Here is a 25,756-nt window from a genome sequence, read left to right on the forward strand (position 1 = left end):
GAGTTGTGGTTGTAAATGAAATATAGCTATCTTGCAATACCTTCAAAGAGTCTAACAGCACAGGTTTTGAGACAATAGCATTAGGATTTAGATATTGACATGTTCATGTGTAATGGATTTTATGAAAATGTTTGAGCCTTTTAACTCCTTCCCTCTAGGGGAGCTCTTCCTAGTATATACTCTTCCAAAGGGCATGGCCTTAGCCTTTTAAAAAATGAACTTTTCACCTCACAGTTCAAACAAATGCTCATATCTCTAGAAGCATAAGTCTTACCAGGAAAACTATAAATGGCTATCTATTTAGCAGAGAACAATCTTCTCAGAGGTTGCATTCATTTAATTGTCAATCTTAAAATGGATTTTTTAAGCAACAGTAAACACAATAAATATTAATTTTGTAATATTGTATAAACTGCCTACCATATCTTGGTAACCATTCAAGCAACACACACGCACCCACTGCCAGCATCAGTTTCTTCATACTGCTGGAAGCTTTTCTATGAGACTAAGCAGTTCTGTGCCACTTGTTTGTTGAGATAAAGCAGCTCTGTCTGTATCACTTGTTTGTTGACATATTTAGCTACATTAGACCGAGGTCAAATATCAGAACAGTTGTGTCCACCACCATTGTGTCAGCTTTAAGATGAAATCTTCTAATGCCTTGCACATGGCACAGTTTTGGAATTATTAGAGCAAACAAGAAATATGTGATCCCTAGAGACATCATCAGGATGTAACTGCAGAAATATCTGGAAGCATTACTAGACTGTAATGAGTTAACGAAGTCCTTAAGCTGACAGACATGTGAGTATAGACCAATAGTTTGAAAGTGATAGACAGTGTATATTGGATCTATATTACATAGTCGAAGCTTTAGGTAATCAAATACCTAAAGCTCAACACCAAAACAGTGAAAGCTGTAAACATCGAGTGGCCACTTCTGCAAATTCTTTCGTAGGGAAAGAATTTGCTTGGCCAAAGGAGAAAAAACATTTCAAACCCTAATTGAGTGGGGGATTTCACCCTCCACCCCCCCAACTAAATATACCAACTCTGAGATTGCTCTACACTGGAGAAAAGGGCAGATTCCCAAGCAAATTCTTTCCCTATGAAAGAATTCTTGGAAGTGACCGTTCGATATTTACATCTTTTGCTGTTTAGGTGTCAACCTTTAGGTATTCGTTTACCTAAAGTTTTGATGACCTAATATAGACCCTGTGTATTGAACACCAATAAAAAGGAAAATGAAATGCTAATGACATGTAGTGCACAGAGCAGAACCAAAGGAAGATCGTCTGGCACACTCTGCAGATCCCAAAACTGGTAGCCCTACTCCCCAAATCCAAAGCCTCACTGCTTTATATATTATTGCAGGTACTGCAGTAAATCACCCTGCACCATTGTCACATACAGAATAAATCCTCTGACAAATTCCACAACATGTAGGTGCCCCTTTCACTTTGCTCTGTCTTTGTCTCTGGTCTAATGTAGACAACGGGGTGTTGTTTTCCCTGAACAGGTGTATATGTAAGACATATTTGAGGAATGTGCATTATTTCTTGTAGCATTGATGTAACCATATTGTTTGTAATGGGATCACACATTACACACAAATCTGACAGCAGGTAGTAGCTCTGACATCAGAACATAGCACAGGCACTGCTCAGAAGAAAACAGTTACACATTCAGGGAGCATGTCTGTAAGAATATGATATGACATTCACTGTTACTGGAATACTGTTTTTTGCAGAGTGTTCTCATGCCATTTAAAAATATAGAAAACTCACGGCCTTGCACAGCTATGAAATGCAAATTGTGAGCTCTGTTCTATGAATCCTTATGTGCCTGGATCATATGCATATGACTGGGATTGTGAACTTGCAGCACTGTAAGTGCTTGTGTGCACATGTGATTTTTCAGGACTAAGTTGGCAAGAGCTTTGCACTCATGGTAAAGTTACTCTTTGCATGCTGGACTAACAGGAGCATTCAAACAAACAAAAAAAAAATGGGAGAGAGAGAGAGGTCCCAAAAAAATGGGCTCCAATGATTCTGTTTTATTTAAAAAATTCTAGACTATCATTCAGAAGAAAGGTATCAGCAAACACCTCTCAAACCAGGCATGAGGATGGTGTCTGCTGGTACAGGTCTGCTGGCCAGATGACCCACACTGAACAGGAAGGATGTTCCTGAAAAACCTTGGATGGAAATGCTATGTGGGCTCATCGACCATGATGTCAAGGGTGGAGGTTAGCCACTATGTCAGCCATGTGGCAAGCCACAACATGAAAGATTAAGATGGAAGAGATCCAGGGAATTGAAACTGCCTCTTTGGACATGAAATGTCATTTCATTGCTGTGGAAAGAGCTGCACATAGTACAGACTCACCTCTACACTTTATATTCTGGAGCCGTACGTATCAATACAGAGTAGTCACTGTTTTGCTCCACAAATATCCCTCTACAGTGATTCAAGGCAGATGTGGATATACTCAAAATCCCTGGCAGTGTGCTGCTCAGCTGAACTTTGTGACAGTTTATGAGAAGGTTGCCTTAATGTGACTATGAGTTGCAAAATGGGAAATCTGTGACTGTTATTTGCATATAAGCAATTCACAGGATCCATCCCTGTTGAACACCATTTGTGGAGTGCTCAAAATAGTAATATCTACCAACACTACTGTTGCACAGGGAGACTTTAGTACTCATGTGGGAAACAGTGAGGTCACATGGGGGAGAGACTGAGAAGCATTGCCTGATCCAAACCTTGTCTGCTGTTGGTCATGAACTGTCCATAACAAACACTATGTTCAAATACAAAAATGTACACTTATATACCTGGTATTGGATCATGTTAGACAAAAGGCTGATGATTTACATTATAGTCCCATCATCTGACCTTAAGTCTTAAGTTCTACCTACTTTGGTAAACAGAGGTGATGGCTTGTCTTTGACACAGATGGATAAGACAACTGGTGGACTTGTGATACCTAAGAATTCAGTTAGGATGTCCTGAGTTCACTTAGGAAATGCTTCTGTATGCAAAGATCTCTATAAGAGCTTTTCATTTATTGCCGTAAAGAGTGAATGGATTCGGTTCAGTACTTTGGTAGTCAAAGGAATGTCAAACAGATGCGTTTGAAAGGTGATCAGTGCTTGTTGTCACAGCAACTTAGGATCAGATGGTGGACATTAATAATAAAAGAAGTGGATAATTTAAAGAAAGAGGCCTTCCACACAGTGCTCGTGGGGAAAAGGTACTCATATTTGATTGAGAGGTACCAAGAGGTCACAAAGGAAAATGTAAATGTAACTACTGACTCTAATGGCAGTAAGGATGAATGATTAGCAAGGCCATCAATAATGACTTTTGGATGACTTCAAATGAGGTCTCAAATACCTTCCTGCAACTTTAGGCATGTTGTACCCAGCAAGAGTGGAGAAACACTGACCTTGACTGGGAATATTATCAGCAGGCGGAACTTTGTGGAACTACAGGTCCCAGTGGACATACCTATCTATTTTAGAAATTGTATTGGAAATTATATTTATGAAACATGACATCATGCTTTTAAGTGACTTCAGCTATTCAGCTATTAAATGGAACACCTATAAAACAACAAAATTATGCACAACACTTCTTATATTCTGTGAATACTAATTCCATAGACTGAATTGCTTTCCACCAACTAAAGGCACAATTCTTCATGAGATAATTTTTGTTACTATTTCCTTTTATTTTTTGCCATACATATACAACCATTCTTTTCTGGAATATTAATGCATTAAGGAACTGCTCCAAGCTAACGTTTTACAACATTTGCTCACCTAAATCATTTTAAAACTGTCTACCCTCCCGGTTGAACCCCTGGCCAATATTACTGTACATACGTCTGATATTTACTCTTGTCTATACCATTGCATAAATGTATCCTTTCATATAGGCCACAAGTAAAATTGGAAATTCAGGAATAAACATTTATGATGGAATTCTTAAAAAAATTAACTGTATAAAGAAAGGAAAAGGATACTTGCCATGTATATGAAATACTTCCCTCTTGACCACAAAAGTAATGCAAAAAACGTTAACAAAAATCTCATGTGTCATATTAAAAAGTTTAGGTCAACATTTGATACCAAAATGGATGCCGTCACCAAAGGAAAAAAAAAATTCTTTCTTAGCTATATTAGGAAACGTATAAACAAAACTAAGTACTGGTCAAAGCTACTATTTAATAGGCCTACTTATTGTGACTTAAGATAGACAGACACTATGGTTGACAAATTCAGTTCCAACTTCCTCTTGTCTTCTTGACACAGAGGAATGTACTTCCCTGAATTGAAATCCTTGTGATTTTGTCACTGACAAAGGTTCTCTACTCAATGTAACTGATTTATTTGGTAGGACCTCAGAAACTGAAGTTATTAATAATGTCTAACAAGATTTTTTTTTCTTGGGGCCCTCTTCTTTAATCTCTCTCTTTTTTTTTGTTTGACATTAGAAATCAGAACACTCTGGATGACTTAGCTTCCTGAGGATTGCAAAATGGTTTGTGACATATACACCCCTACAGATACTCCCATATTCTAATAAGTGTGTTATCTGGCTAATGGCTGGTGTACTACTAGCTGAAATTTTACACTAAAGGATGTAGAGCTGCTTTATCTGAGAAGCAACATTTACCTAGTTTACAGCACGATAAGGGCGATTCTCCTTAAAAGCTGCACTGTGTTCAGAGATCTAGGCATCTTTGTCAGCAAGGAATATCGTTCTGTCTGGCACAATTAATTCTCAAAGTCATTTACTGTAAGAATAAAAAGAAATCATTCCACTTCACGCATCCCTCAGTAGACCTACCTTCAAATACAACAATGAGTAACCAAGCATGTTCCTTAAAACAAAAAAGGTGGAGATCTCATACTTAATACTGTCACCAGATGTAAACGTTATTAATAGTATTAAACCTGTGCTTAAATAAGCATAATCCATAATGAGATTAAACAGTGTTTTACTGATATTGGCATATGCATTTTATGTACTATGCCAAGTATGTTTTAATATTGTGCATACAGCTACCACTATGATTTAAATTGTTTAAATTGCTCTTACTGCTAAATGCAATAAGATCTGGCAATGAATGTTATGTGCAATGTCAATGAACATGACATTTTAATAGTGTTTTAAGCACTGATTACTTGAATGAATGGTAATTTGAAAGACTTGGTGAATCTGTTAATGGGTGTTTTTTATATATAAATCTTTTTTAGCCATTGCTAAAACATATGTTCTTTATGGTTGGTTCCTCAGCAGAGTCTATTGACTTGTCTATTTCTCTCTCTCTCTTTTTTATAATGAATGTATTCTTGTTAAAATTCATTCCAGCAATAAAAATCACTTACAGGTGACTAAAGCCAATAACTCTGCTGGTGAAGCACTATCCTCTTGTGCCTTAGCCAAATTATGGAACTCCCTCCCACCCACAATTACCTCTGTACCATCATTCACCCACTTCAAAACTTTACTAAAAGTGCACCTAAAAACATGCTGGCTATGCCCTTGCAACTCCCCCTCTAATATCACCCACCCCATCTACCCACTACCTTTCTTTCCACCCCACTAACTACCTTGATTATAACAAGCTTGGATGCGCACAAGCCTAACTACTTATTATACAGCAGGAACTTCTTATTGTAACAATTAATGTCTATTATGTACTTCACAGATGATAAAGATTCTAGTTGTCTACTGATGTACTATGTTCTTCATCTGTAACGATGTAATTTTTAATTGCGTTGTTGATCAAATTGTTAATTGCTATGTAAATCCAATGTAACTACTTTCTGTATATTTTAACTGATGAGTTTTTCTCTCTGGGCCACCACTGAAAATTGACCTACGCCCAGTTGGACACTCCTGGTCAATAAATGCAAATAGATAAATAAATAAATAAATGGTATCTTTTACTTTATTTTGCAATTTGCTTTGATACTTATATAAATAAAAGTTTTAAATTGACTGGTTGAAAGTGTTTGTCCCCCTTCCACAGTTCCAATCCCCAAAAAACCTCAGAGGTTCTAGTAGTTCACCTGGCACTTATACTCAGAGTTCCAAGGGAATGTAAAATTCTTATGTCACTGTTATTCCAATGATATTAACATTTTTTACAATTAAAAAATGTGTGATATTATAAATGATGCTGTAGGTTTGATTGACTAGTACACATACAATAGGCATTGAATCTTTACATTTCAGGTACATGCATTTTCATCTAGCCATTTTACCCCAAAGTGCTATTTATCATACTTGCACAAAGTGTTGGCACATAGTATACCCCTCCTTCCACTATATGACCAGCTATTTATGAAGAATAACATGATTTAATTCACAGATCTGAGCCTGCTAACTAGGTGCACTGCGTCTTGTGCTGCTGCTGTTTCTTGTTTGCAGTACGGCAAGGGTCAGATTACCAAAAAAGTACTTTTAAAATAAACTACAGTGACTGAATCTTTTGAGATCTGCATCAAATCTGACACGTAACACACACAAACACATACATTCTACATACCAGATTATATGCCATATTGTATTAGCTTTAAGAACTAGTTCAATGATATTAGTTTAACCCTTAGAGTGCAGTGTTACTGATTTTTTGAAAGCCTCCATATGCAGACTTCATAATGCACATTTCTGTATTATTGACTAAATAAATCTTAACATGTACTGCAAGTTACTTTTCTCTCAAGTTTAAACTATCATATAAACTTGATTTGCCATACAGCCTTTAACATGAGAGTATATTTTCTGAAAAAGTCTGCAAATCTACCACTCTGTCCTGTCATCTAACATGGTTGTCATGTCCGTAAATAAATAATTATTTGATAAAGTAACTTATAGCGCAAGTAATATTAACTGAAGTAAACAAAATAGTCATGAGAGTCTGTTTTTCATCTAAACATAAACATTTATCTCTTCTCATGCATTTTAATAGCTATTTTATTTATTACCTCAAAGATAGTATATTAAGTTAGCACTCTAAAAAATGACAGTGGAGTTTACTATTCCACCAAGTTGCCTTTTAAACATTATTATAATGCTGTGACAGTACAGACATACAAACCATGAATGCACTGTTACAGTTCTAGTTCTTCCACAGACACAGATGTTTTAATTTTACTTTGCATCTCAATAACAGCCATCTTGAAGCATTCCCTCTCAATCTGGGCACCATATCAGAAAACATCAGCAATGGAAATCAAAGGGAAACAACAGCTTTTCACGCAAGACACTAAACCAGTTAAGGTTATTCATTATATACAAGGCTAAAACCACTGAATATTATATTTTTTTAAGATTTATACATTTCAAGGCGAGTCTTTGATACTGGCATGGAAAGCAAGTCAAGGCAAGAACTCTGGACAGGAAAAAATAAATAAATAATTGTGTTTCGTTTCTCAGAAAGTATAAATTAAAATGCAATTATAACAATATTAGCATGAACAAAATGTTATACTGACACTTACAGCATATATTAGTTATATAAAATTATTAACTTAAAATTACTGTATGAAATTACTATTTTAAAAAAGGGATTTACTAAGTTTGCCTCAGATATATAACAGTCATAATGTGAACTTATAGGTCATTAAAGTTATTCCCTGTAGTTTCTGAAAAAAAAACATAATTAGTAAATTCCAAATTAACATATTACTTCTAAGCATGTAATCCTTAAAACAGATCTTAAGATAAACATTTTGCACTGCAGTGCAATACAAACTAAGTTAGAATTTTTCATGTCCAATATTGCAATATGGATCATATGTTTACTTTCTAAGACATTTTAGTATAATCTAGTCTTTTTATGTATTTATACATTATAATTCCATTCAAGATTTGCACCCTGATATATTTTTAAATAGGGAAATATATCCTACAAATGACTTTCTTACAAGCAGACTTTCTGCTTTTCTACAATTGATAATACACAAATATTTGTGAAGATTACATATTTATAACTTTTTTTAAATGTTAAAAAAATACTCACATGGCCTGCATAGCAGTAAGTCAGCTGTTTTGTACAATCAGTGCTATTTTGCATGACTGATTTTAATCATGATAACTCGTGTAGTATTTTTGTTAGGTTTATTCAGCTTTGCATGAATAAATACCATTTTGCTTTCTCATCTGTATGACACAGCCATGTCAGCTACTGTTAAGCCCATCACCAAACAAACATACAGATTGTAAATGCAAATTCAAATTATTTATTGCATGTTCTCAGACATTAAGCCATGGATTATAATACTGCTTAAGTAGCTGGTTTTATCTCACAATGGATAACTCAACTCTTTTATATTCAGTCTTGTTCATGTCAACTAATATGCACTAGTCTCCCCCTCACAAGTCATAGTGCTATATATTTAATCAAGTAGGGACACTTATACATTTGAAATGATAAAGGACATGTATAGTTCCCTTTCAAGCTCTGCAAAATTTGCATCTACATGTATTTGCCAAAGTTTATTTTGTATCGTAGGTTCGGTGTTTCAAACTCTATTTCTTTAGTCTGTGAAATCAAACTGTCCCTTATAGGCCATCTGATTGTTTCTTCCTTTGCATGGATACTAACACTCTGTTTTATGAGTGTTATTACATTCAGAATCTGCCATCACAATGGGAATTCAACAGATACTCAGGATGGAGGAGACAGACTGCATTCTTTTGTTGCCCTGCTGTCACAACTAAAGTTAGGTGAAAGTACAAAACATAGTAGACCTACACTGTAAATAGTTAAAATACTATTAAAAGCTAAACAATTATATTTTATTTCTTTAGCCATACTTCAATTCTTGTATTTTGTATTTCAAATTAAATGCCCTTGTAAATATGAGTTCATGATATTTAAAATTAGGCAAAGTTTATAGCCTCAGAGTAGAGCATTCACAAATTTGAAGGATTTGAAAATGAACTCGGCAGAATCGGAAATATACACATTAAACAATGACACCATTATAATGAAACTACAAATGAGTTAAAAGCACAAAATAAATTTAAAAAATATATGCAATGAATATATGAGGCAGTGCCTTGAAATACTCAAGTTTGTTATGACTCATGTCTGTGTTGTCTGTTGGAATGCTATTAAAGAAAAAGGCTCTTTGCCAAGTGTGGCAAGTTACTGGCTTTAATTCACTACCTGGAGGGTGAATTTGGACTGGGAAAGAGATGAATGAAAGGTGTGAAGATGGACAACACAAAGTTGTGGTTCTGTACACTGGGATGAACCTCTGGACAATGACTCAGCCATAGGTAAGAAACATTATTTCTGTACCCAATCAATACATTATGTCACCTATAGTATTCTTCTCATGTGGCAACATTTTGGAATTCCATTACCCTCTCACTCAAGCAAACTAGCAACCTGAAATCCTTCAAGCTACTTTTGAAACAACATCTAAAGGTCTCATGACTTTGCTCATGGACTGCATCTAGCTAATCCCCCTAATCTATCTTTACCCACTCTATCCCATTCTGTTCTACAATTACTTGTTGAATGGTAATCTCCTATCTTATCCTGCATTATTATGTCTACTTAGTCACATACACCGTACTATACACTCCTCAATTTAACATTATTATATAAGTTCACTTTACCACTGTCTTGCTATTATACAATACTATGGATCTAAACTTTGTTTTTCTGAACACTCTAACTGATCAACCTTTGAATGATTTTTCATATCACTGTACTGCCTGTATCATGATTATAATATGTTTATATGCTGACTGTTCCTATGCATCTTGTCTTTTTTTTTTTCACAATCATAAACTCAAACGATCATTGTTTTCTCTTATTACTGTATAGTCAGAAACTTCATCACACTATGTAAGTATATTACTTTCCTCCTGCATCTTGTGGGGCTTTTCTTCCCAGGCCTCCACTAAAAAGTGTTTTTTTCCACCCAGTCAGACTCCCTGTCAGCAAATGCTATTAGTTAATAAATAAACAAACAAATAAGTTAGCTGTAAGATGCAAATTTGGTAAAGTGTGTACTGATGCCTTCATGCATATGGTCACACCAAGGCACTCCCATTGTTGCAGTGTAAGATGAGCAAAGACACATGAAGGAAGAAACATACTGTGCCTCACATTATGATGGCTACTTATCATCACACACTGACAGTGCCTCTGGAATGAGCAAATGGGATATCAGAGGACTAGTGCTGAATACTGTGGGAGGAAAACTATGATAAATAATTGGATACTACCAAAGCATCTAAATTTTTTACTTACCTTTGTAATAATGAAGTTTCCATCTCAAAAACAAGCTTTATAAGGTCTGTTTAAAATAAGCATTCTTACTGTTTTTATTAAGCGTGTGTGTAACAGGAATTTGCTTAAGCAATTTGTCCATTAACAAGTTAAGTGCACTACTCTTACCAGGTCCATTTTAGTCTTGAGCTAGGCAAAGGTACCCTTAGTATATGTGGACGGCATAAAGTAGCTGATAAACAATACATATATGGATTATCTGATTTCACCTCATATTAAGTCACACTGCCATTATTTTTGATTATGTGAAAATAAAGAAATATGTGACTTTAAAATAAACAAAATAAAGGTGAGTCAGTCAGGCATAGTGGCGTTCGAAAGACATGCATGAATGGGCATGCCTTCGTTGAAGGTTGGGAGTCGGGCTGGCACCTCGGCACCATAAAACTTAACTGCCAATCATTTATAGGCGTTTAAGCACAGCCCCCTTCCTGCTTTACTTGAGTTAAATCTCACATTTGTAACATCTGACTATAACCACGCTGGCTCATACTTATGCTGTAATAATCTCACTGTGAATGCTTATTCATACTACTGCTATAACACTCTCCCTGTGAATACCTAATAGCTGTTTATTTTTCTAACCAGCACTTTAATACTAGGTATATTACTGTTTAGTATTGTTTTTATTTGATTAAGTTGATACTGTTTCTGCTAGCAAATATTATACTACATTTTTGTCTTACTATCTTCCTCTTTCTTCTCTTGCTATTACAGTAGTATTACTAAGTGGACCCCACAAAACTACACCTCTACCTCAGCCCTCCAGGAAGACCTGAACCTCTGGCTAGTGAAAAACTACTCTCCAAACCTGGTTTAGCCTTCCAACAAACTGTGGAAGTATGTTTTTGATAAGTGTTTAAATACAAACTTTAACCAGTGTACCCTACTCCAGCTACCTGCCCAGGACTGCCAGCAGCCAATATCACCAGTCCCTATCACCTTTCTAACCTAGACTCTCTTCCATCAGTCTCCTCTCACCATTTTATATACCTTCTCTCTCTTTTAGCTGTAATCCTTCTGCTTTATTTCTACCACATTTACCCCATTCCCACCTGAATAACTGTGGTAAATCTCCCTCTGGCCACTAGGTGGCATACTTACTACTATCTGGTTTACTCCCTTTTGTCTTCTTTCCTAACTCCCCCAAATTGTTCTTTTTCTTTTATGACTACCCTCTATACTTTCTCTTCCATTCTGGTCCTGCCCATCAACCCTCTGTTTAACTCCTTTAACCCATATCTGTACATCACCATAGCTTTACCTTAATTATTCTTCACTACACATACACTTAGGCTACTTTTTACAAGGTTACACTACATATACACACAGACCTAGTTCAAACCTACCTGCTGCTTCCACACTTCACTGATTGTTTCTTGTCTGTACCACACAAAAGTAATTTTTTGTGTCTTCCCACTCCGTTCGCCCTCCGGGCTCACTCCGCTCCCCTCCCTGCCCCCAAATTCCACCCGCCCCTAACACCTCTACATTTATCCCCCACAAAGACACACCCCACAACTACACAACCAAACACAGTGTAGACCCACCCACTCACCCTCTTACTTCACAACCAATCACAGTCTAGACCCATCCAACCCACCTCTACTATCTTCAAATTGTTTCCCTCTAAGACACACCCCTCATTTATCACAATCAATCATATTATACACTTCATCCACACCCCCTTCTATATAGCTGTTTCCTTTCCCACTCCCTGACCAACCTTTCCCTTATTAAATTTCTAACATCCCTGCACAGGCCTTCTTAACATGCCTAATTATACTCAACATCTCCTTTTAATAACTTTCCTAACTACTCTAACCTCTACCTATCTTTTAACCTTCTATGAACTACCCCTACCCCTTACTCTTATAATCCCAAACAGACATACCCAAACATCTCCACCAGCCTTATCTATAAACTATCTCAATACCATCCACACAACCTCCTTTCTTCAACCTAAATACCACCGCCTTTCTCACATAAAATACCTTATCTACCACCTTAAAGAATTTCCTTACTACTACTGCAAACCCCCTCAACTCTTCAACCCTATAATATCTTGCTCATTAATAGATGGAGATATTCACCCAAACCCTGGTCCAAACCCCTCCCCAATTCCCTCTAAATGCCACCCACTTATTAGAAATGGTACACCATCTATTAAACCCCCCAAATCGCTATCTATTGCCCAACTAAACATATGAAGCATTTGTAATAAAATAGCACAAATTCATGCCCTACTAGAAGTTCAACAATTTGATATTCTGTGTCTAACAGAAACATGGCTTAAACCTATAATTAATGACAATGAGGTTATTCCTCCAGGCTACAACATCCTAAGACAGGACCGCTTAAACAAAAAAGGTGGTGGGGTTGCTATTCTCTATAGAACAGGACTGCAGATTAGTAGAACAAATCATAACTTCTCATTTGACGCTACTATTGAAATAATTATTACAAAACTGCAACTCAACCCACAAAAAACATTAAATATTGTCTGTACCTATCTTCCCCCAGGAAAGAATCCAACCATATTAGAAGACCTTCTAAACTGGCTCTCACTAAATCACCCTCAAGAGACAATACTCTTAGGGGATTTTAACATTGACTGGAACTTATGTAAACAGACTAATCCATCCACCCTTATTAACCTGCATGGTTTCTCTCAAATAATCAACCTCCCAACTAGAATAAACAAACTTAATAACAAAGAAAGTATACTTGACTGGATATTAACAAATAGTCCTCAGCAAAAATATACAACAGGAACTCTCCCAGATGACCTCAGTGATCACTCCCTCACTTATATTATTAGGCAAAAAACCAGCACTACTGTCCCTATCCAAGTCAGATCATTCCGTAGTAAGAAATATTTTGACCTCAACCAGTTTCAAAATGAACTCATGCAAGTTAACTGGTCACCTCTTAAATCTCTCCCAATAGACGAAGCAGTTAGTCACTTTAATAATACTTTTCTCACTATCCTGGAACACCATGCCCCAATGCGCTCTATGCGTGTCAAATCTAAAACAGCCCAATGGCTCTCAAATAACACTAAGAAACTTATCTTAGATAGGAACGAGGTCTGGGCTAAATGGCGAACTACAAAAAGCCTAACTGATAATGTCACTTTTAGACAACAGAGAAATATGACAAAGAAAGCCATCATACAAGATAAAAATAATTTTTATACTCAGCTTCAGCAATCTTCACCACACCAACCACATAAATTTTGGTCCTCTATCAATAAACTATTATCCCCTGGTAAAGTTGCCACACCAAACCCTTCTGGCTCTGACCCCGACTCCCCCTTACAAACAGCTAATGCCTTCAACATTTTCTTCACTTCAGTCATACTAAACCTAGCTAATCAACAAAACCCTGATACCTCCAAACTATTTACACCTAGCTCTATTCCCCCCCCATTTCACCTTCAACCCATACCTACCTCTCAAATACTGTCCTTACTTTATAAACTAAAACCTACAACCCCCTCTGCTGACCGATTACCAGCTGAATACCTCCAACTAGGTGCAAAAGCCTTAGCATACCCCATCTCTATACTTATTAATAGGACAATAAAAGAAAGTTCAATTCCATCAGTCTGGAAAATCTCTTATATTATCCCTCTTTTTAAAGGAGGTGACTCTACTGAGTATTCTAACTACCGCCCAATAGCACTACTATCTCCACTTGCTAAAATTATGGAGAAGTGTATCCACAAACAGTTACTAAATCACCTACTAGACCACAAACTCCTGGCTAATTGCCAACATGGGTTTCGACCATACCATAGTACTAGTACAGCCTTACTATCCTTCATTGACTCAATTAACAAAAACCGTAACAATAATACTCCTTCTTCAGCATTCTTCGTAGACCTGTCCAAAGCCTTTGACATGGTAAATCACCAGCTTCTTCTCCATCGTTTAAAATCTTTCTCTCTAGATAATCTTGCCTTATGCTGGTTCACATCTTACCTAGACAACCGCAAACAAGCAGTTCTATGGGACAACCAACTCTCTGATCTTCTCCCCACCACTATAGGAGTCCCTCAGGGCTCTATTTTAGGTCCACTCTTGTTTTCCATTTTCATTAATGAACTTCATCTAGCTACTCCACAATCAACTTGTATTCAATATGCAGATGATACTACCATCATTTGTGCAGCCTCAACACAGTCAGAACTTCACTCTCTCACACAAAAAACCTTCTCAACTATAGAACAATGGTTCTCTAATCATTGCCTTCTCCTTAACCCCAAGAAAACCAAACTCTTGCTTTTTTCACCCACCCACTTGTCTACCTCTATCCATTTCACACTAATATCTGACAATGGAACCATTATCTCTCCTGACCAAACAACAAAACGCTTGGGTATCACTAGACAATCAATTAAAATTTGACAATCATATTAATCTTACAATAAAATCGACCAACAGAAAACTAGGCTCTCTCTATAGAATCAAATCTTTTCTTACTCCTGAAGCCAAAACTACCATAGCCAGAACTCACTTAATCTCAACCCTTTTATATGCTTCCTCCATATACACAAATCTCTCTAAACATAATCTTAGCAAACTTACTTCATCATATAATAATATTGCCAGATTTGCAACTGCCTCTCCATATAGAACTCATCATTGTTTAAATCTCAAAAAGCTTGGGTGGCTGGAACTATCACACCTCATACAATACTATCAACTCACTATTGCCCATAATGCCCTACATCACCCTGAAAACACCCCAATACTCTCCACCCTCATAACACCCTATAACAATCAGAGGCATCTACGCTCCACCAACAAAATACTGGTCCAAACATCCCGATCCAAAAACTCAGCAGGTGACTCCACATTTTCCAACTCAGTTGGCAAAATATGGAACAAGTTACCACAGGAACTTACATCCCTAACATCACTCTCCCAATTTCAAACTAAACTAAAATCCTTCCTAAATATCGATTGGCTATGCTCTTGTCATAACCCAGGTTAGCTCTCTTTTTTTCCATCATTATCTGACTCCTTAACAACCATTCTCTTTCTTCTCTTCTACACACTCTAACGAAGTATTTAATATTCTCTATCCTTTCTTTCTCTTTACCATCCTAGGTTTTTGATTTTACTCAAAAGTTAATACAACCTGTTTCAAAGTTATTGCATATGTTTTTTTTTTTTTCTCTCTATTTTTGTATATTGATGTATATCTTGACATTGTTTAGTAGTATGTAGTGGAGCTTTTCTCCCTGGGCCTCCACTGAAAATGGACATATATCCAGTTGGACTAGCCCGGTAAACAAATGTAAAATAAAATAAATAAATAAATAAAAATTAGTGGACCGGAGTTCAGCTGTGGCAACCCCTAAACGGGAAAAGCCGAAAGAAGAACAATGTGATAAATAAATTCAAAAAATACAATGTTGCAAATAATCAAGAAGAAAACTAAATGAAAAGAATTACTTTACTGAAAACGTAAGAACTGCATTACTCCAATTTGGAGAAAAGACTGTCAAATGTCTTCAAAACAGATGCATTCTTAACTAGGTGTTGAAATTACTTTCAGACAGCAGATCCAGTGGTAAAGAAGCAAAATGACGTTGATGAGGAAGTTATGTATTAACTAGATTCAAATGGAAACTTAGGCTATCTATACAGTACAGTAAAATTTCAACTGATAGGAAACCTAATATTCTAAAATAATGCAGAATCAGGGATTCAGCAAGCTGGAAACTAGCCTTTGTTCCCAAAAATTATTGAAATACTATATGGAGACCATAGACTTAGTGGGACTAAACTGGTTTAACAAAAGTAAGGCTAAAAAGGTAGAACAGAAAAAAACTAAAGTGAAATGCTTTACCTATTTGTGTATATAAGCGATAACCTGCAGTTCGTATACATCCTAAATGACTAGACTGTATAAAACACAATACACAGGAGTGTTTTTTTAGACAATAAGCAGCACGATTATTATCTGCTATTATAATTGCTGAAATCAGCTTACCGGCGTATATAAATAAGGAGCTAATAATTCTGACATTTTGATACCAAAAGTGTTTTGCAACAGCTGTGCAATATGCAGTTATTATATTAGTTTATGATTAAGCAACTGACTGACAAATTAATGTGGTTTGTTAACCACTAAATGAACTTGTCCTTCTCTGACGTGTGTTTATTTAAGTTAGGCATCACCAGTTCACATTCATCCCTTTGGAGGTAGGAGAAAACTATAGTACTTGAAGAAGAAAACACATGCAGACCCAAGGAGAACAAGCAAATATATATATATATATATATATATATATATATATATATATATATATATATATATATACATACATACACACACACACACACACACACACACACACACACACACCCAGAATGATAGGAATGAACCCTAGAACTTTGAGGTATGATGTAAATGTTGTACCAATAAGCCAGTGCGCTACCAAAATAACTAGTTATTATAACAGTATACAAACATTTGTGCCTTACATGGCATTAGATTTAGCTGTATAATGTTGAACCATGGCTGTACTGATTATAAATAACACAGCTCTATCAAGGAATATCTCAGCATACCGACAAGGGTAAAGTCTTTAACTGAATGAATGTCACCTGTAGTGTGGTAAAACAATGCACTCACCTCTATTAGGAAGTCTCCCATTCTGAGTCCTGCCCGCCAAGCTACACCTCCCTCGTCTACTGATTCAAGATATTGCAAGGCAGGAAATGCTGGTGTTGGGGTAAACTCCTCAATCGGTGTCTGTGCTGTAAATAATAGACAAAAAAATGGATAAACCAAATCCCTAAAATAGAAAGATATAAAATATGTCACTCGATTTCAGTGAGATGCAAACATTACCAAGGCTTTGCTATGAACCTTCTGTTACTGTGTGAGGCTCAATCATCTTTTAACTAGGACTGCAACAATTAAACCTGCAAACTCCATCAGAAGTACAAATGATATTCTTATCTATGGCATTCTTATCTCAGCAAATCTTTTCTTAACCCCTTCTTTGCTGATCTGTTTACAACTATGCCGGCACCTTTTCACACCCTCCCTTATCAAAAGTCAAATGTGAAAATGTATTGCATAACAGGAATTTTCATTTTCATTTCATAGTACTGTAAGCATTCCAAGCTATACTACATTTTCTGAATTAACTGTGAAAAACCAACTACAGTTCAGGTATTCCAGAACATATGCTATTGAAACTGGTACTTAAGACTGTCCTTTTAATTAACCAACAAATTAATGTATTATTTGCTCTTCTACCCATATTCTAAGTCTACTGCAACTGAATTTTGCCAAAAAACCCACATTTGGCCTGATTCCAAAAGACATGCTCTCAGAGTAAGTCACCACTTACACTAATGGCAGGCTGACAGCAGGTCTTTTCGAATCTGGATCCTGGTGGAAGCCGGTTTATAGGGGGTCTAAGCACCGAACACCATTTCAGCAACAAATAAAAAATGAAGTACAAGTTAAGTGAACTGCCAGATCACTGATTGTTTTCCTAGGGGAAAAAAATCACTTGGCTGTCACCATGAATTTGCCCTTTTCCCCACTTTGGTGCAATCTCGGAGTTGGTATATTTAGTTAGGGGGGTGGTGAAGCAACTCATTTTGTAATGTTTGAGCTGGTGTGTCATGTCTGGTTGGCCTACTGATTTTTTCCCCTAGGAAAAAAGTTGGTGATCTGGCTGTTCGCTTAACTTGTAGTTCACTCCTTATGTGCCACTGAACCGGCGTTCAGTGTTTAGCCATTCTGGTGTCGTAATATAGACCCATTTATAGATACACTAAAGTAAGTCACTTACACTGAGAGCAAGTCTTTCAGAATTGGGGCAGACATACTCTGAGTGCAACTGTTTTGGAATCTGGTCCTTTATTTCTCTAAGGTGACAGACAGGGTCACAATTGTTATAATTCTTAACATTCAATACCTGGAACCTTGACCAGGCAAATTGCATTGTAGGTATTTCTGCATAACAAAAAAAAAAGATTTTGTTAAGTCCATGACATTTTCTTCTTCAGTTATTTTTTATTCATTGGGCCCTTAATATTCTATATGTTTTCATGCAATACAGCTTTAGCCAAACACATTTGATAAAAATCCAAAAGGGAAACATTCCCTCATGGTATCTGCAAGGTCACACCCTCTTGTATATTCCCCCTTTTTGAATATTCTCTTTAAAATATGATATCAGAACTACAAGTTATTCGGATATAAACTGCTTGATTTATTCATTAATTAAATTATTCTAGTTTTCCGCAAAGTGCTGACCATACATGCCTACTGAGCTCAGCAAAGATAACTTTCTTCAGAAAAAGCAACTTATAAGCAGGAAGTTTAAGTGAATCCCTCATGTGCACATAGCTGATGAGGTTTAAATTAATGTCTCCTGGTAGGCATCCCTCCTTAGTCACTGCTCTATGCTACTTCATATAATGTAAATCTCAATGCTGATGAAGCTGCATCTGTCTCCACACAGATCCTGGATCAATAATAGTCTGACTTCTGTTGCTTACAGACTCCTCACACAAAACTAATACTTAAATGAAAGAAGACCATCTCAAACCACAGAGGCAGCAATACTAATGACAACATGAAGCTAAAGAAAGAATTTTTGGACAGGGTGGGTGTCCTACTAAAATCATAGATAATCAGGTACCATAACTGCATATTCTACATAGAAAGACCAGTAAAGTCACACATGGCTGATTTAATTTATATGCTGATACCAAAGATAAAACCTAATTTGAACAATATTTTTGGAAATTGTAGCTGTAAATAAGTTTTTCTTCACAAGCCACTTCAGAAAGTGAGAATTTCAGTGCGGACAATTAATTATACTAATAGAAAGTTTATTAAGTGAAACTACAACTGCTAAACTTGACTTGTCCCCTGTACCAACAAAAAATAACTAAAGCATGTATCAATGCCTGTAAATAAATATAAATTATTGTCAACTGGTTTATTATAAGTGCTTTAAGTCAGAGCACATAGCAAGGTACTGAACACCTAAGCATAACAATATTGCACTTACAAAAACTGACAGTATAAGTTAGTGAGCTATTAAACAAATTGTGTCTATCAGTATACCAATGGTGTGGGATCATACTGAACTGATAATTTCTAGGAGAGCAGAATTTGCATTTTAACACAATATTTTCATTGAAATTATTAAATGTGCTATTGTAGTGGAATGGAAGAAACTACAAGGTTTGCTAGACTAGGGGTGCGTGCCACCTGTTTAATTATATTTTGTACCTGCACAGAAATACTAACCACCAGAAAACTGATGTAATGCGTATATGAAAGCAATAAAGAACACCCTATATCCAAACAGAAATGCAAACTATTTTAGGCAGAAAAATTACACTTGGTAATTCTAATGACTAATCTAATGCATGATACAACAATGGATCATGATTTTCCAAAATTTAAAGAACTATCTAAAATGTGTTTGAGGTGGAGGAGTTCTACATAATGTGCTGTCAGATAAACAGAGATTCAGCAACAACCAAACTTTTTAAAGTAGAAGATTCCAAAGATCTGGACTTAATTAGAAGGCATCAACAAGCCTCATGCTGAGACTACATTAGTCAGTAATGCAGGAGAAATGAATAAGGGAAATATAGTTACAGAAAAAAGATGTTGGCACAGGAAACCATGAAGCTGAGCAGACACTCAATCTTCTTACTGTGATAGCAGAGCAGAGAGCCAAATGGACACCAAATCAAGACTTTAAGGGTAGAACAACGAAGAATAATAGTGAGACAGATGAAAAGAGCGATACCCCAGTCAGAAGAAAACTACCTTCATCAGTTACCATTGCAAGAAGATGAGTTAAATAAAAGGGAAAAAGCTGTACCTGTCCTTGTGGAAGAAGAGTCTACAACCTTCAATTTATATCAGGACCCTAAGAAAGAAACACTGACCAAGAAGACCTCCACTTCATCATAATAATATTAAAAATGTGCAGAGGAAGGAAATGCAAGGAACAATGCTGGACAGAATATAACATAAAAAGAAGGAAAACAAATGGCTACAGTGGTCCAATATCATACCCTTACTCTAATCAGAGAAACAACCTGATGAGGAGATGAACCAAAGAAAGGGAACAGATACTAAGCCAAGTGACAATGGCAAAGCCTTTCAGAACATTTGCAGTGAATGTGTCTTATAGGCATACCATGGAAAGGCATTTGGCATAGACAATTCAAAGGAGAGAACTCCAGCTAGATTTTATACAACTGTCATTAAGTCAGAAGTAGGACATTATTGTGTTGCCTGTACATAATTTTAAAACGTGATGCCTAATCCAGGCTTTAGAAATCCATCGATAGCCTTAACTGCAACAGATGTCCCATTTGATTGAATTTCAAAGGAAATTTTATGCCACTTGCACAGTTCAGTAACAGTCTCAGTACTTACTGGCAGTCATTGACTATGCACTTAAATGTCCTAAAACAATACCCTTGCAGATAGGAAAGACAAAAGCACTAGCATAAATATTCTGTTTTTTTCTAGGGTCAAAATAAATAGAGCAATTTCTACTGCCTGAAGTAATCCACAAGCTTTGTCTTTTCCTTAAAGTGAAATAGCCAATTAGCTATGTCTATCATCTTCAGCTGAACATGCTAATCGAATGTTAGAACAAACACCTTTTAAAGTCCACATTGTGAAAAGCTATAGAATAGGAAAGAAAACACTAAATCCATTTAATTTCCTATCTTTTTTTTTTGCTGTGAAAAAAAAGCCCAAAGCCTCAACTTTCAACCAACAAGGCCTACTAGATAAAGTGAATGAAGCATAGGAAGAGGACCCCCACCCCAATAAGAGTGATAGGACACTTCTACCTGACCCACAGAAAAGGTTTGGCACTATAACACCCATAGCAAAGGAGCACATGTGAATCAGCATAGAAGGCACAACAGAAGGCACACAAAAGAAATGCTCATCTTAGAATATTCAAAGTGGGAGGCAAAGCACTTCCCTTGGTGCTTAATGCTGAGAACAAGTTCCTAGAAAATTGGCAAGTACCTTTTACAGTCATAAAGAAGAAACACAAAGCAAACTATTAAGTGAAACAAAGTGGAAACCAGAAATCAGAACAGATATACTATAAAATAATTAAAATCCTTGAAAAGAAGCTGAGGTTTCTGTAGTGAGTACATTCACCAAAGTAGTCAAGGGTCCCACAACATGACCTAATGTAAAAATAGGTGAAACCACGTGAGTACACCAGAAACAAGAATTAAGGAATTTATACTTAGAAATAAAGATAGATTTTTAAAGTTGCCTGGTAGCATCAATTTAATGCAGCACAGTGGTGAAATTCTGTCATTTAAAAAATAAATCTAAAGCCATACCAGATGCCCAAGGCCAAGCATTTAAGGAATAGGTACTGAAAATGCTGAATCAATGACGTTATAGAATAGTCCCAGTGAAAAAAATCTCATTTAATGGTCCACAAACTTGATGGGTCTATAAGATTTTGTAATGAATTTCAAAAAAAGTAACTCCAAATTTGATTCCTATCCTATTCCTCTAGTTCATGGACTAGTTGAAAGATTATCTAAGGCAAAAGTTCTATCTACTCTGGACTTAACAAATTAATACTTGTAAATCCTTTTAGCCCATGAAGCTGAGAAGAAAATGACACTCACCACACCCGATATCATCTTTCACTATAAAGTTATGCCATCTGGGTTCATGGTGTACAAGCATCTTTCCAGGTGATAAATGTTATGGTTTTCAAACTATATACTAGATATTCAACTATGTACCTTGATGATGTAGTGGTCTTCTTAGAAGGCAGAAAAATTGACCTTCCAAAAGACCAGTTCATATCAGACTGTATACACAATGTTGAACTCACGGCCATTAAAGAGAAATGTCAGGGCTGGGAGAAGCCCAATATATGCGTTACATAATATTATGAATGATACAAGGCATTGGGTGGGAAAGTTGAAAGTGGTAAGTAGTTGATATATGCCCACTATCAAAACAGATGTCATTGTTTTCCTAGAATTAAACAGTTATTACAGTAGGTTTGTTCACAGCTTTGCTACCATGAATTGCCCTCCAATGGACTGAGTGTAGGGCCTCACAAAATTTCAAACAGGCACCACAGAACAAAAATATGGGAGATTAATATGGGAAATTAAAAGACTTTTTATGATCTCACCCAATACTATTAGACCCAGGTTTTGCTGAGCCATTTACTGTCTTCATCACAGATGTAGGCATGAGAGAAGTCTTATTACAACAGACCAAAGGAGAAGATTACACTACTTCATACGATAGTTGTAAATTGATCAGCACTGAGAAGAGATATTCTGGGATGGTGATGGAATGCTTAGTAGTAAAGTGGACCCTCAGTATTCTAAAATATTTTCTGCTGGGAAAGTGGCTTATATTTGTCAGGGACCATATCCTACTGCCATGTTTATATAGGCAGAAGGACTGCGGTACTAAACATTCTAGATGGGAACTGCCTCTTCAGCACTTTAAGTTTAGGGTTTTCTCCAGGCTTCCCACTGTCACCTCATTATGCATAGGTTGATTTGAGCCTACACCCTTTTTTGCTAAAGCTAGGACCGTTGGGTCTATGCTGGGAATGTCATGTACCATAGTAACTGCAAAGAGATGGCAATGGCAATCAGGGATGTTATATGCTACATACACAAGAACTGTGATGCTGTTTCCCAGAGGACTCATTTCTGAAGGCAAATACAGAACATTCTCTTCCACCTAAGACAACAAACCTCCTAGAAAACTAACTGCGAGAAGAATGCCTTGAGGTGCATATTAGGAGTAGTACCAATGTATTGACTTTAGATACACATTTCCTGTGGAAAGGACCAGGAGAGTCTCAACTCTGACACTTGTACTTCTCCACCTAGGTGCCAAAGCTAAGATACCAGGGTGGAGAAGCATAACTGCATAAATCAGAAGGAACATTCTGGTAAATTTAAGGAAACCTGATGAATGATTAATCCTGGAAAGATCAGAAAATTAGTTTTCAGGCTTAAACAAGTAAGCTTGTTTTAACCATTAAGATAGAATGGAAGGAACTGCTGCTACCTTGTGCTTCAATGGTACTGTCACTAAGCTAGAAAAATGGTTAGACTTTTATTCAACATAGACCTTCAATTTTCTGAATACTGCGGTGGTGGTGCTGCGGTAGCATTGTCGCCTCATAGCAAGACGTTGTCCCGTTCGATTCTCAGCTAGAGCGTCTTCTGTGTGGAGGCATACGTGAATGGGGCGTGCCTTTGTTGAAGTTTGTGCGTCAGGGCTGGTAACCAGGTATGTAAAAATCCACTACCAATCATTAGCGGACCGGAGTTCCACTGTGGTGACCCCTAACCGGGAAAAAGCCGAAAGACACAAACAAACTGCTTTTGCAGTGAATGTGAACTGAGTTTTGGTGTTAATCTTCCTTAAGTTTAATGGTACAAAATTTCATTTTTTTGTTTCCTAAAAACACAAAGATGGTGGAACACAACCTTGATAAAATACCTTTTTATTGGACCAACAAAGGAATTGCAATTACTCAAGCTTTATGGTTGGGAGTTAAGTTACTGATGTTAGATAAAGAACTTACATATCCACTTGTGCCTAGAAAGAGATGCTTAGTATGATAATTAAACCTTAGAAAGAGACTACTTTTGTGAGTGTCTGTAAAACTTTAGAAGTTCAGGTTATAGCCTGCCAAAAAATTAAAAGTTCTACATGCATCTTATATTAGAGTCACTGATCATCCAGCAGAGAAGATAACAGCTCAACTGCTGTGACACTGAAGTTTTAATTAGTTATTCTTTCTAACAGTCTGTCAGATGGATGTACTGGTTAACAGAAAATATGAATTTGCAAAAACTTTTTTGTTCACACTGAAGTGACGTATTATGAAAACGACAGGAACTTCTAAGAGACTAAGATACTAGGTTATAATGTATGAATGCTGTGTGCAGTTAGTATATGCTAATGTACTGTGGTTTAGCTAAATGAAAGCAAGAGAGAGAATGTGTTGTCCTGTCAAGCTAGGGTTCTGACAAACATTTATGAAGAGCTGCAATAATGATGAAAATGTTGTTATACTGTTAAAACTGTCTAAATATTAAGGGTAAATGTTAAGCTTATGGTTAATAATGTTTTGATTACAATGTTACCTTATGTGAAAATTGCTAATGTCGTGGCATAAATAAAATGCAGGTGACAAAATGCAAGTCCTGTAATCTTACTGTCAACATTCTAAAGCAGTCAGCAGTTTGGGTTCAAATTAAACTCATCATAAAATCATGGCAGTTTAATAGAATAGAACAATGAGGCAGTTCTAAGTTTTTGGTTGTTGGTTTTATGGGATACCACCTTCTGTGCAGCTATCAGCGAACACAAATAAGGTGCACTGAACAGCAGCATAATTCTTTTTCTGGTAATCCAAGATTTTATTTGTTATGTATGTATTGTTGATAGATTTGTTTATTTTAAGTTGAGAGATCAACTGTGAAGAAAAAACTCTTTTCCGGGGTGACCAAGAAGCATTCATTAGTTGAGTGACTTACTGACAACAGCACCAGCAAACTATGAGAGTCAAACCCAGGACTGCAGACTGGACTTTATTAGACATTTATAGCGGTAGACTGTGCATTAACATACCAAATGATAAATTATCAATGAATATGTTGCCCTTGATATCCATACAAAAGATTCACTGGGAGAGGAATATTCATGCCTCAATTTAACTAAGGGATCCCTCCTGCAGCTTCAATGTCAAAGCTTACAAAACTGCACAATAAAGGTACTAGCTTTAATCATCCAGGAAACATGATTGTTATGCTTAAAAGTGCTGGTCCAGTTTCCATTTGCTAAACATGCTCATTTTCTAGATGGTTACTATCAAAATATAAACTTCTGACCTTTCAGCCATATGATTCATTGTCTATCTAAGTACACGACAAGTGCAATGTTGTTTCTAGTTCAACCTCCATTCTTGGTAGCATCCCCCAGAACTTGTTTTCTCTGGACTCAGAAATGAATGTGGTTATCAAAGCTTGAATATAGTTTCCTGTCTGTGCCACACTGTCCATTCTAGCTTGAGAAATAACCTTAACTTATTCTCATTTAAAATGCTGCTTTTCAAAGATCTTTATACTTAGTCAACCTGTAAATATGTCAAAAGAATAAGTACTTTAATATGCAATAAAGGCTGCGTACTAATTGCTTCATATTGCTATAACTTCATTTACTTGACTAATAATGTATTATGATACAACAATCTGCAGTCTTAATATTGTTTTCATGCTTGCACAAACTGGGACTTAAAAAAAATCAGTCCATGTACATAGTTAACAGGGCCGGCCTTTGGTCAACTGCTGCCCTAGGCAAAAGGTCTCCACAGCACCA

The 25,756-nt window shown here is 36.4% G+C and overlaps 1 protein-coding gene across 1 annotated transcript in view; it reads right to left on the minus strand.

The window, feature by feature from the left end:
* The window catches only part of SHANK1 (SH3 and multiple ankyrin repeat domains 1), a 3,668,399-nt gene that overhangs the window by 671,590 nt on the left and 2,971,053 nt on the right, over nucleotides 1-25,756 (minus strand). Inside the window, exon 15 of the mRNA XM_044059396.1 lies at nucleotides 16,982-17,106. Within this exon, the coding sequence (XP_043915331.1) occupies nucleotides 16,982-17,106 (125 nt within the window). The remainder of the gene's footprint in view (nucleotides 1-16,981; nucleotides 17,107-25,756) is intronic.

The sequence above is a fragment of the Protopterus annectens genome, chromosome 17.part0, assembly GCF_019279795.1.
Source record: "Protopterus annectens isolate FY-2018-M chromosome 17.part0, PAN1.0, whole genome shotgun sequence".
Classification (NCBI taxonomy): Eukaryota; Metazoa; Chordata; order Ceratodontiformes; family Protopteridae; genus Protopterus; species Protopterus annectens.